Below are 12,786 nucleotides of genomic sequence, written 5' to 3'. Positions count from 1 at the left end.
GGAATGGGCAGAGTCTGGTAATGCTTAGACCATCTCAGTGCATCTGCTTGCTCTGCTCAGGACCTCTCTGTCCATCTTGGCAGGAAGGCGGTTGGGGCTCTGGACATGAGCTGTCCCCTCCACTATAGCAGTGGTCCCCAGAATAAAGCACATTGTAAGGGCAGAAACTTTTAGTTGTTAGTGCCATCATGGGTCCTATAATACCCAATCTCTTGCTCCACACTAACCAGAGATGTTCCTTTGGGCAGTGGAGCCTTCATGATGGACCAAAGCCTTTTGCAAACCTTGCTGGGATCAGGCTGCGTGGGTACTCTTGACTCTTACAGTCATGGTGTAACAACCATACGTTGCATTTTTTTTTCTTGATGTTTTTAGCTGCCTCTTGTATAAGTACCTGTCTGTGGACGGCTTCCCCGCTGCGTCAGGGGTGGACGCAGTGTGCAGGCTGGACAACCGGCTACCCAGAGCGTGTCCCACAGAGCAGCTGACGCCCTCCCATCCCCGGCTGGCGATGTGCAGTGGCACTGACGTGAGTGACGCTCCTGTTCCATCCCTCGCATGGCCACTGTGGCACTCATCCCTCTGCTCCCCCTGACTGGTGCTTTACCTACCCCTGGGCAGGTTACCGGGAGGGCTTTTCACCCGCCTACACCCCGTTGTTGCCCCCTCAATCTTGCAGCTGTGTGCTTGCATGCCCTGTTGTTTGAGGCACCAAAAGTGGTGTCTCGCATGCAGAGGGCTTGCGAGGACACGTGTGGTGTGTGGTAAGAGTTGGCCCGTTGGCCCCTCAGCTGCAGAGGAGGCTGGTTTGTAGCACAGGTGTCCTCCACAGGTGTCCATCTCTCTGTCCTTCAGGTGGAAGTCCAGCTCTCCCTGCCTGTTGCCCAGCCCGGGAAATACGTGCTGGTGGTGGAGTACGCCAACACCAATGCTTTGCAGACGGTGGGCGTAGCTGTGAGCTCGCCACACTTAGCCATGCAGCAGGGCACCTTTGTCTTCTACCCATGTGTCTACAGGTACGGTCAGCTCTGAGGTGGAGAAAGGGTCCAGTTCTCCTCCGGCGTGTCAAGGACAGGCTCCCCCCATTGAGCTTTTTCTGCTTGATCGCATGAAGAAAGCAGTGCCTCAGCACTGTACATCTAAGCTGTGTGTGTCCAAACTCATTCTAGCTGGACATGGGTTTTAGTGGCTGTCCATCCCTGGGAAATACATGGCATCCCTGGCACACTACCTGTGCCAGCATAGTCCTCTAATGCCTCTGCCAGGAGATAATCTGTCACTCCCATTTACAGCTGGGTGCACTGGTAGGGGCCTTGGTTTAGGGAATGGCCTGTGGGCGGGTTTATTGAAGCTGTTGGTGCGGGTCAAACCCTGCCCCACGCCGTAAAAGTGTCTGACTTCAGACTGCAAGCTTTGCGATAGGAAACAAATGTCTGGGGTGTCCTTGGGAAACTTCACTCTTATGACTTGCCAGAAAAGGCATCAAAAGATTTACAGGGACTTTGTATAAATACCTTCAGGACGTATAGCTGGCAAGACAAGAAATGGGTCATGATCCTGCTCAAGGCTGGCTGCAAACCCTGTGTTTCTCTTACAGTTTCCTGTGTCGAGGGATTGCTGTAGATTCCCAGAGCCGTGTGGCAACTTTTGAACTTACCTCAGAGGCCACCATTCGGTTCGCGTCCGATCTGGCTGACTTCTTCCTGGTAAGGCTCCCTGCGAGGGCAGCTCTGTGGGCAGGTTGCAAGGAGGAGAGGCAGGAGTGGTACCAAGCATGTAGAGGGTTTTCTAGTCCTGTTTGGGCTGGATACTAGATCTTAGTCTATGTCATGACCAGTCAAACAGTCTCCAGTGGAGAACGTGGTCAGTGGTGTGTTTTGAAGTAGATCATGGGACTGGGATTTGGGAGAAGATGAGAAGAAGAAGCTGCTCTTTGCATAGAGAGCTCTTCCTATTTTACCTTGAAGGCATTCACAGTTGCTTAGCCAAGAGCAGAAGAATCCCATAAATATTGGGAGCTCCTAAATGCCATAGGGCTCGTGCCGAGGAAGAAGGGGCAGTAAACAGAGGTGTGACCTGCCGTGCATTAGCTGGAGTGTCTGATAAGGAGGTGCTTGGTGTGGTCAGCCTGATCCCTGGTGGGCACAAAAACTGCTGTCCTGTAACGGGTGTCTCTCGCTCGCTTTCCCGTGCCGCAGCACAAGGTGTACCTCGTACCAGCTGCGCAGTTCACCATGGAGTTCATCGAGCCAAAGGTGCATTGCATCAGCGTCCACGGGACGTTCTCATCCAACAGGTAAGAGTCTCAGGTCCCTCAGGGTTTTAGCATGAACGTGGCTGTTCCCAAAAGCAATTGCTACCCCCACTTCCCTCAAGTTTGGAGCCTTTTCAGTTCTTGACCCAGGAGACAGAACTCTGTGGCTGAGGCGAAATGCCTTGCCCATGTCCACCGAGCAAGCAGCAGTGGGGTAGGGACTAAAGCCAGGCTGCTGGTCCTTTACCTGAACACCACCCTGCCTGCCGTGGCCAGCACTCAAGTTTCAGCCTGAACAGGCTTTGCTGTGCTTGCGCACATACAGCGAGAGACGCTCACTGTATCCGAATTCTTGACGCTGCTTTGAATCAATATTTGCACAGGAATTAGCCTGTGCAAGGTTCCTGTTCTTCCTGCTGAGCCGTGCCCCGGAGCCCCAGGGGTCCTGGTAGAAAGCTCTCCCGTGGCAGGCACACTTCAGAATCTGCCCGGTGTTCTGGGGCGTGCTTCCGCTGCCGGGACCCCACAGCCTCTCTCTTTCCGTGTCGGAGAGCTTTACATCCCATTTTCTCCTTGCTTTGCAGCAGCTCCTGTGTTCCCTCGAGGTTCCTGAAGCTCTCGCAGTCGATCGTTCTGGAGGGGGGCCAGGCTCTGCCCATCGCCCCTGACGTGCCCCTGGCTCAGGCTGTCCACGTGGCTCCATCTGGGGTCCCGCTGGAGCCGGCTCCTCGGCCGCCCACGGCGCTGGACCCTGCCGCAGAGCTCATCCTCCTGCAACCACTGCAGGTAGTGGCGTGGGTGTGGGTTGGGCTGGGTTGTTGGTGCTGTGATGCTGGACACCTGGGGCAGGGAGAAGCTTTCCTTCTCTGTTGAGTAGCTTTAGCAATTAGCATTTTCAGAATTTAATTTGAACTTTGAATTTATCCCTGAACCTGTAATTCCCAGGGACTCTCCCGTCTTAGCTCCATCCAACCCTACTTGGTTCTCTGGGCTCCCAGGAAAAGCTTTGCGGGTGGCACCCGTTAGAGGGGGGAGCGTGGAGACGTGAGGGGTTGACTGACCCAAAGTCTCGACACCTGACGGTCTGTAGCAGTTGTCCAATAAGAGCGCAAATTTATGCAGTAATAAAAAATACCCCAGCCGTGAGCGCGGGCGTCAGATGGGGGGTTTTGTCTCTGTTCTCCCGTTCGGTGCCAGGCTGCTGTGGTGTTGAACAGCCGGATCCAGACCCTGGGACGCTACGCTTTCATCCTGCACTACTACCAGCCCAGCCACCCCACCTTCCCCGTGGAGGTGTTGATCAACGGTGGGCGCATCTGGCAAGGTGAGGAGAGCGGGGGACCTGGGGGAAGCTGCTGGCAGGCAGAAGCCTTGGGAAGTTTTTGATGCCTGAGGATGACTGCGGGTTCACTGAGGAGTGCAAAGATGAAGCAAGACCGACTTACCTGTTCCAAACCTGGAGGGAGTGATGGGGACTGCAAGGGAAATGCGGGACCGATAGCTTTGTTGTCTTTTCAGGTCAGACCAATGCTACTTTCTGCCCACATGGCTACGGGTGCCGGAGCCTGGTAGTTTCTGAGGACCAGATTATCCTGGATGTTACCGATAACGATCTGGCTGTGGTTGTTCGAGTGCCAGAGGGCAAGCAGCTGTGGCTGGTGAGTCTTTCTCCGGGAAGCTCCTGGGGCACGCTGGACCTGGCTCCGGCCACACACCTCCAGCAAGGCTGGAGTTTGTCCTCGGGGATTTTTGTCACTGTGACTGCAGGAGTGTTTCCCACCGTCACCCAGTTTCTGAACTACCCTAGAAAGTTGCAATCTCCAACCTTAGTGGTGTAGAATTGAGGGCAAGGTTCAGAGAGTCAGGGTCTGTATAGGACAGTTATCCTTCACTGTGTGGTTTTAATACTGAAGCAAGGTATATATGGAAGCTGTTGCTTGGTGTATATAGCTTGTGATAGTCCAGAATAAACCTTAATCCTACCCCAGTAATATTTTGCACCTGCATAGCATTCTTTGGCCAGGCAGGTCTCATGGGAGCAGGTAGCCCTTGTCATGCTCAGACAATGGGACCAGTAGATTGACTAAAATTTGAATAAAGGCTGAAAGACAGAAGTGGAACTTGGGTGCCTTCATGTCTAGGAGTTTGAGGATCAGTGACTGCCTGCCTCTGTGCTGAAGCACAGTCAGTGCTGCTCTTCTGGGGTATTCTGCCTTTCTTTACTCCAGTGAATTTGGGCCACCCCTCACGTGGAGCATTTTTAGTGTACATGAACCCTGATGGACAGACCTCAACGGAGACGTGATCCATGTTTTTCCCAGTACTCAGGCACTTTGTGTGTTATATTCTGTCCCAGCAAGGGGTGAGCTGATGAGAATTTAAAGGTGCATTTTGAGCTCATTTTGGACTGCATCTGTCTGGCTCAGCTAAGGAGCCTGGCTCACCCATCTCGTCCTTGCTTTGCAGGATTACATCCTCGTGGTGCCTGAGGACAGCTACAGCTCTCAGTACCTGCAGGAGGAACCCCTGGACAAGTCCTACGACTTCATCAGCAGCTGCGGCGTGAACAGCTTCTACATCAAGTGAGACCCTTGGCTTCGGGTGGCTGCTCTGCTGTCTGCAGGCTGCACGCTCCTCAGGGAGCCAAAACCCGTTCCCTTCGTGTGTGGCAGGGGAGGGATCTGCTTAAGGCTTTCCTCATCTAATGACCAAACCTGTGGGTGTTTGGGGGATCTCGGTGTCACAGGCTCTCCCTCCTGCTAATTCAGTACTCGTCGTGTAGGAGATCCTGTTGGATTTTGGGGTGGTAGGGAGGCTGTCGGGGTGCACGGCGAGGTCATTCCTCCTGCCTTCCCCTGCAGCCCCAGCACGTCGTCGAGGTTCTGCCGCGACTCTGCCATCTCGCTCTCCCTCTTCTACAACAACGGGGCGCAGCCCTGCCGCTGCCACGAGGCAGGGGCGCGGGGCAGCCAGTGCGAGCCCTTCGGCGGGCAGTGTCCCTGCAAGTCCAACGTCATCGGGCGAGAGTGCTCCCGCTGTGCCACCGGCTACTGGGGCTTCCCCAACTGCAGGCGTGAGTTGTCCCGTCTCCCTCTCTGCTCTCCCAGCTCTTGCTGTTTTGCCTCGTGCAGGGCTGAGGCTGATTTAGGAGATGGCTGCGTTTTCCAGCCCTGTCATGGCTCCACTTGGATGAAAACAGCCCAGCTGCCCGTGGAGCAGAGCCACTGCTTCGTGCTCTGCTTGGGCTGCCTGGGTCTTGCTGCCCCAAACACAGCCCCTTTTCTGCCCCTTCCAGCCTGCGACTGCGGGACGCGTCTGTGCGACGAAGTGACGGGGCAGTGCATCTGCCCTCCGCACACCCTGAAGCCGGAGTGCGTTGTCTGCGAGCCCCAGACCTTCGGCTGCCACCCCCTCGTCGGCTGCGAGGACTGCAATTGCTCTCGGCCCGGCGTGCAGGAGCTGACGGAGCCAGGCTGCGACGTGGACAGCGGGCAGTGCAGGTGAGGGCACGCCTGGCAGCGTCCCTGGGCCTTGCTGGAGCGATGGGACGTGTCAGCAGGGTGGAGGGTGGGGAAATCCTCGTCAGCGTTGTGTCAGTGCCAGCGTGGGTGAAGCTCTGAAAGCCCGGCCGCTCCCCACGCAGCAGCACGAGGCAGAGGTTTCTAACGCTGCGGCTCTTGCGTCCCACCCAGGTGCAAGCCCAATATCATCGGGCGGCAGTGTGACCTCTGTGCCCCCGGCTACTACCACTACCCCAGCTGCCGGCGGTGTGACTGCCACCAGGCTGGCACCGAGGCGAGCGTGTGCGACCCGGTCACGGGGCAATGTCACTGCAAGGTCAGTCACAGAATCGTAGAATCATTAAGGCTGGAAAAGACCTCTAAGATCATCAAGTCCAACCATCAACCCAACACCACCATGCCTGCTAAACCATGCCCTGCAGTGCCACATCTACACGTTTTTTGAACCCCTCCAGGGATGATGACTCCACCACCTCCCTGGGCAGCCTGGTCCAATGTCTGACCACTCTTCAGTAAAGAGATTTTTCCTAATATCCAATCTAAGCCTCCCCTGATGCAACTTGAGGCCATTTACCCTTGTCCTGTCATTTCCTCTCATCCTATCTCATCCTGGTCCTTCGATGCCTTCACGCAGTGCCTTTCTCCTTGGCTCGACTGTCCTGCTCTGGCTGTGGGTGTCTGGCGCGCCGGGGTGGAGCAGGGCTGGAGAAGGAAGCGTGCCTGTGTGCCTGAGCTGCAAGCAGCCTGCCCCACGCGCTGGTGGGTTCAGAGCACCCTGGAACACTCCTTCTCCCCACCTTTCCTGGCCATGAAGGCTTACTCTGGGGGCTGTTGTTGGAGGGGCGGGCAGTCTGAGTCCAGCCCCGGGTCAGAGCCTGTAGCAGGTAAAGCTGTTGACTCCTCCTGAAGCCTGCGTGACAGCAGAGTAACTCAAACTGCTGCTGAGCTGCCTGCTCCAGCCCCTCTGCATGGCCCACAAGTGCTTTCTCCAGGTGAATTTAGTGTCTGATGAGCGCTGTGCAAGCAAACCTGTTCCAGGACTGCTTAGTCGTTTTTCAGCATCGCATCATTAAGCTTTGATCACTTGCACAGCCGTCTCTGCCCTCCGCTAAGGCTTTGTGAGAAGCTGTTGAGCTTTGTTTGTCTTCCAGGAAAACGTGGAGGGCCCGAGGTGTGACCAGTGCCGCCTGGGGACGTTTTCTTTGGACGCCAGCAACCCCAAGGGCTGCACCAAGTGTTTCTGTTTTGGTGCGACGGATCGGTGCCGCAGTGCCGAGAAGCACCGAGCTGAGGTGAGACGGGCCCGGGGGTCACCAGAGCCTGCGGTTCAGCTGTGCTCCCGTCCGCCCGGCTCCCCGCTGCCCTCGGGCTCTGTCCTGCGTTAATCCTACCCCTCTGGAAGACACGTGGTGGGGAGGGGTGTCTTTGTCTCCCTGTGCCCATCTCCCACATTCAGCCCCTTTTCCCGGTCTCTGGGGTCTCGCAGGGTGGAAAGTCACAGCATGGGGGGACTGCGCCAGGCGGGAGGCAGGGGTGGCTGGCAGCTTCCTGGTGGCTTCATCGGGATGCACGTGTGGTTGTGAGCCTGTTGTCATCCTTCCTGCTACCCTGGGACTCGCTTTTCTGGAGCATCAGCACCCAGATGCTTTCTGGAGCTTCACTAGGAGACCTGCGGTTGCTCTTCCCCCACAGTTCATCGACATGACCGGGTGGCTCTTGCTGAGCAGCGACCGCCAGGAAGTGCCGACGACGCCGAGCCTGCCGGAGCAGCTCCTCCGCGCTGACCTCAAGAACCTCCTGGACGCCTACCAGGAGCTCTACTGGGTTGCACCCAGCTCCTATCTTGGGGACCAGGTAAGAGCACGGTGGCAGCTGGACCAGCGGTTGTGCACATCCCTGACCCCACTGGCATGTGTGCCAGCAGCGTGCCCACTGACGTGGAGGCATTGCTCACACTCTGGTTGAACGTGGACAGCTCTAACTCATCTCAGTGGTGTGGATTTGCAGCAACATAGGCAATTTGTCTCTCACTTAGGTTTCCTCCTATGGTGGGCACCTGCGCTACGAGCTGCACTCCGACCCACGGAGGGGTGACGTGTTCATTCCCATGGAGTCCCGCCCGGACGTGATCCTGAAGGTGCAGCCCCAGAAATTCCCTGGTGCCCTCTGCTAATGCGTGAGCAGGACGAGGTGGTGACTGATGCCTGCCTTCCTTTTCCCAGGGAAATCAGATGAGCATCATGTTTCTGGAAGACACCTACCCATCCCCGGGAGAGGTCCATGAAGGCCGGCTGCAGCTGGTGGAGGTCAGTTTGCACACACAAGTGTGTACCAAGTTCAGTGCTCCGATGCTACTGAGAGGACAAGACTAGCATGGAGACAGAAGGGATAGTTGCTTTGAGCTCGGTATTTTAGGTGCTGCCTATTGCAGCAGAGCTGGCTGTGAAGAACCAGGGCTGTTTTCCCCGTGCGAAGGGGAGACGTCCCAGCAGCAGGGCAGCGGAGGCTGGGCTGGAGGTTCAGGTGCCTGTGCTTCCTGCCAGTCATGTCAGGTCTTCTCGCGCTAGGGTAACTTCAGGCACACCGAGACGCACAACCCTGTGTCTAGAGAGGAGCTCATGATGGTGCTGGCAAACCTGGAGCAGCTGCAGATCCGGGCGCTCTTCTCCCAGCTCTCTTCGTCCGTGTCTCTGCGCCGCGTGGTCCTGGAGACGGCAACAGATACAGCTACGGGCATCCGCGCCAGCAACGTGGAGCTGTGCTTGTGCCCAGCTAACTACCAGGGGGACTCCTGCCAGGTAGGGGTGGAGGGGGACATGCTGCTTCGGCAGAGAGGGGTCAAACAGCCACCTCTTGTGCTTGGTGCGGGGGGCAGCCGTGGGGTTTGGATGCTTGTGCAAAGCAGTGCCAGAGTACCCACTTCCAAGCCGACCGCTGAGGGCTTCAGTTGAATCATAGAATAGAATCATACAATCATTAAGGTTGGAAAAGGTCTCTAAGATCATCAAGTCCAACCCTCAACCCAACACCACCATGCCTGCTAAATCACAGCTCGGGTTGTGGCGGAGGAAGGAGCAGCATCTTGCAGGCTCCCCAGCAGCAGCCTGCTCCCAGCTCCCCTCCCACCACGGCACGGTGCCCCTGGGAGAGGTGCCTCAGCCACATCTGCCCTCTTGGAAGAGGCGTGGTGGGGAAATTGTTCAGGTGGTGCGGACCAAAATTGGAAGAATAGGTCCTTCTGCCTGACCAGTTATCTCCTATTGACAGGGAGCAGGAAGAAACTGCACGGAAAAACCTTTGTTGTTGCTTCTAATCTCTTCTCCATCAGTACAACCCTGTGGGAATTCTGTCATGGAAACTAAATTAGTCTCTTTGCTTTGCCTGAATGTATCGGGCTGTTTTTCAGATCTCCGTCTTTTTCTCTCTCCTCAGGAATGTGCTCCAGGTTACTACAGGGACACCAAGGGGCTCTTTCTGGGAAAATGCATCCCGTGCCATTGCAACGGCCACTCGGATCAGTGCCTGCCGGGCTCTGGGATATGCCTCGTAAGGAGCAGTAAAACAGCGTGGTGTTTTGGAGTTGTAAGGCCTGTAGCGTGCGATTAAAAAGCTCTTCACACACTGACTGAGCTGGCGGGACCGTGCCTGAATTGGAGCATTGGCTGCATGTGCCGTTTCAGGGGTGGTCCCCCTCAGGGTCTGCTTAGATTTCTGGTAAAGAGGAAGGGCTGAAGCATCCAGGTGTCTGGTGAGGAATTCTTTGTGCAGCACACCATTTCTTGCTGTCGGTGCTGAGCCCGCAGCCTGCCTTTTCCTTGCAGAACTGCCAGCACAACACGGAGGGAGACCACTGTGAGCGGTGCAAGGATGGCTACGTGGGCAGCCCCTCTGCCGAGGAACCCCTGCAGTGTGTCGGGTGTCCGTGCCCTCTTTCAGTTGCCTCCAACAAGTAAGAACCCTTGGATGGGTTTGTCTGTTTGGCCTCACTCCTTAACTGCTGGGAACCAAGCTGTGCCACGTCGGGGCACTGGCTTGGCCCTGGCGGGTGTCGCAATGCCAGCCTGGTCCCTGGCCCTAAACCACGTCCGTGGCCTCTTACCCAAGGCCCCAGCAGCCCACACTGCGTGATCAGCATCCCTGGTGTCACGTCAGGTGTAACTGCACCTTCCCGCTCCCCGCTTGTCGTTTCAGTTTCGCCATCGGTTGTGTCCGTAAGGGCTCCAGCACGCAGTGCCTCTGCAAGCCCGGCTACGCAGGACCCAACTGCGAGCGGTAAGGGTGATGGCACCCACGTTTCAGTGGCCTCAGACACACTAGTCCCATGCTGCCATGGCAGAAGAGAAGTTGTCCTAGTAAAGACTGCAGAGGGAATGGTTGGCTCTTCTCCCAGTGTGCTGAGCTCTGGCAGGATTTCTTTCAATCGTTTCCAGCCTGCGAATGCCCTGTGGCTGTCTCTAGTGCTGATACATCTTAGCTATGCCTTGCCTTAACTTGCAGTCTGTGGCAAAGGCACCGTTCGGAGGTATCGTGAGGCAAAACACAAAGTGCTTTGAGATCCCCGAGGGCTGCAGCAGTTATCACGTTGGATGCTGGCACTGTTACGGTTGCACAACTCAAGCACGGCACGGGCACGAGCTGCGGGGATGCCCCCCGATGCCCTGGCTGTGTTCTGACTTGCCATATTTCTCCAGGTGTGCCCCAGGATACTACGGCAACCCCATGGTGATTGGCAGCTCGTGCCAGCCCTGCGACTGCAGCGGGAACACGGACCCCAACATGCTGTTCAGCAGCTGCGACTCGCTGACGGGCGCCTGCGCGGGGTGCATGCACCACACGGCCGGCGCGCGGTGCGAGCTCTGTGCCCCCGGCTACTACGGGGACGCGGTGGCAGCCAGGAACTGCACACGTGAGTGGGGCCGGCAGTGGGCGCTGGGCCGGGGGAGAGAGGGACAGAGCGGCTGTGGACGTGTTCAGTGCCTTCGCCAGGCTGTGCGTTGCCCCAGTGAGTCACACCTCTGGTTGCACACGTTGCAGGCGTCCTCCAAAGGCAACAATAAGGAAAACAACTCCGAAAAGTTGCCCTCCGGCATCGCAGCTCCATAACTTCCAATCCGCCCCCGAATGCAAGCTGCCGAACCGTGCCCAGGCTGGAGCGGTCCTGCCCCGAGCAGCTACGGCAGCGGTGCCGGCGCTCCGTGGGGAGTGCGGGTTTGCACAGCCTGCTCCCGGCACTGCTCATCTCGCAGCAGCCAAACGGCAGCTCACAAGGGGTCTGCCCTGGGCTGGTGTCATGGGAATAAGGGGTCAACAGGTGCAAATCCAAGAGGAGAGAAGCTCTGTCTTTGCTCTGACTGTGATAGATAAGGGAGAAAGAGGATTCCCTGTCGGGAGGAAGGCTTGCGAGTGGCTGAGCAGTCTCCTTGGCGCATAACTGGCGGTGTTTTTCCCTGGCAGAGTGCGAGTGTTCACCCTGTGGGACAGAGTCGTGCCATCCACAGACCGGCCAGTGCTTCTGCAAGACCGGAGTGACGGGCCAGCACTGCGACCGCTGCGAGGTGAGGGCCGACTGCGTGCTGGGATGGTCCCTGCCCTTGGCAGGGGGACGAGGGGCCGTCCCCAGGTCGGAGAGCAGAGCGATGCTGGCAGCCGGGTGGTTAAGGCTGGATTTGCGTGATCTGCCTGTGCATGGCGAAAGCCTATTGAAGATGTGCACTTGGGTCACAACAGCCCCACGCAACGCTACAGGCTTGGGGAAGAGCGGCTGGAGAGCTGCCCAGCGGAAAAGGACCTGGGGGTGTTGGTCAACAGGCGGCTGAACATGGGCCAGCAGTGTGCTCAGGTGGCCAAGAAGGCCAACGGCATCCTGGCTTGTATCAGGAATAGTGTGGCCAGCAGGAGTAGGGAGGTATTTGTGCCACTGTACTCGGCACTGGTGAGGCTGCACCTGGAGTGCTGTGCTCAGCTTTGGGCCTCTCACTACAAGAAAGACATTGAGGGGCTGGAGCTTGTCCAGAGAAGGGCAGTGAGGCTGGTGAAGGCTCTGGAGAACAAGTCTGATGAGGAGCAGCTGAAGGAACTGGGGCTGTTTAGTCTGGAGAAGAGGAGGCTGAGGGAGGACCTTATCACTCTCTACAGCTACCTGAGAGGAGGTTGTAGTGAGGTGGGTGTTGGTCTCTTCTCCCAGGTAACTAGTGATAGGACAAGAGGCAATGGCCTCAAGTTGCATCAGGGAAGGTTTGGATTGGATATTAGGAAAAATTTCTTTACTGAGAGAGCAGTCAGGCATTGGACCAGGCTGCCCAGGGCAGTGGTTGAGTCCCCATCCCTGAGGGGTTCAAAAAACGTGTAGATACGGCACTTCAGGATATGGTTTAGCAGGCATGGTGATGTTGGGTGAATGGCTGGACTTGATGGTATTAGAGGTCTTTTCCAACCTTAATGATTTTATGATTCTGTGATCTGGCAGGCAGCGGTGGAGGCAGCATCCAGCTGCAGCCCCGGCTGTAATGTGGGGAAACTACAATAAACCCCATTTCCCTGCATGCAGCCAGCGTGGGCATCGCAGGGCAAAGCCAGGTTTGCAGGGCAGTGCTGTGGCGCATCTGGGCTCTTATCGCAGCTCCGCGACTTTGCCACGTTGATGTGAAACACTCCTAGAAAGGGAGACTGGGCTCCCACATCACCTCAGCCTGCCCCGGGAGGGAGGCACGCCATCACAGAATCACAGAATATTCGGGGTTGGAAGGGACCTCTGTGGGTCACGCAGTCCAACCCCCTGCCAAAGCAGGGTTACCCAGAGCAGGCTGCACAGGACGGGTCTTGAATATCTCCAGAGAAGGAGACTCCACAACCCCTCTGAGCAGCCTGTTCCAGTGCTCCGTCACCCTCAGAGTGAAGAAGTTCTTCCTCATGTTCAGCTGGAACTTCCTCTGCTTCAGTTTGTGCCCGTTGCCCCTTGTCCTGTCACTGGGCACCACTGGAAAGAGTCTGGCCCCGTCCTCCTGACACCCA

General features: G+C 56.9%; 1 protein-coding gene across 1 annotated transcript in view; it reads left to right on the top strand.

Annotated features, from left to right (window-relative positions):
- LAMA5 (laminin subunit alpha 5) overlaps positions 1-12,786 on the top strand; it is a 102,169-nt gene that overhangs the window by 72,029 nt on the left and 17,354 nt on the right. The window contains exons 26-46 of the mRNA XM_075438437.1: positions 376-529; positions 856-1,016; positions 1,598-1,706; positions 2,199-2,296; positions 2,839-3,040; positions 3,452-3,578; positions 3,773-3,912; positions 4,721-4,836; positions 5,116-5,327; positions 5,550-5,754; positions 5,947-6,091; positions 6,927-7,067; positions 7,468-7,629; positions 7,811-7,912; positions 7,998-8,081; positions 8,343-8,573; positions 9,208-9,321; positions 9,597-9,724; positions 9,967-10,047; positions 10,467-10,681; positions 11,230-11,330. Of these exons, the coding sequence (XP_075294552.1) occupies positions 376-529; positions 856-1,016; positions 1,598-1,706; positions 2,199-2,296; positions 2,839-3,040; positions 3,452-3,578; positions 3,773-3,912; positions 4,721-4,836; positions 5,116-5,327; positions 5,550-5,754; positions 5,947-6,091; positions 6,927-7,067; positions 7,468-7,629; positions 7,811-7,912; positions 7,998-8,081; positions 8,343-8,573; positions 9,208-9,321; positions 9,597-9,724; positions 9,967-10,047; positions 10,467-10,681; positions 11,230-11,330 (3,028 nt within the window). The remainder of the gene's footprint in view (positions 1-375; positions 530-855; positions 1,017-1,597; positions 1,707-2,198; positions 2,297-2,838; positions 3,041-3,451; positions 3,579-3,772; positions 3,913-4,720; positions 4,837-5,115; positions 5,328-5,549; positions 5,755-5,946; positions 6,092-6,926; positions 7,068-7,467; positions 7,630-7,810; positions 7,913-7,997; positions 8,082-8,342; positions 8,574-9,207; positions 9,322-9,596; positions 9,725-9,966; positions 10,048-10,466; positions 10,682-11,229; positions 11,331-12,786) is intronic.

The sequence above is a fragment of the Opisthocomus hoazin genome, chromosome 18 (assembly GCF_030867145.1).
Source record: "Opisthocomus hoazin isolate bOpiHoa1 chromosome 18, bOpiHoa1.hap1, whole genome shotgun sequence".
Taxonomy (NCBI): Eukaryota; Metazoa; Chordata; class Aves; order Opisthocomiformes; family Opisthocomidae; genus Opisthocomus; species Opisthocomus hoazin.
The sequence above is the reverse complement of the archived record's forward strand: the minus strand, read 5'-3'. Positions and strand labels throughout refer to the sequence as shown.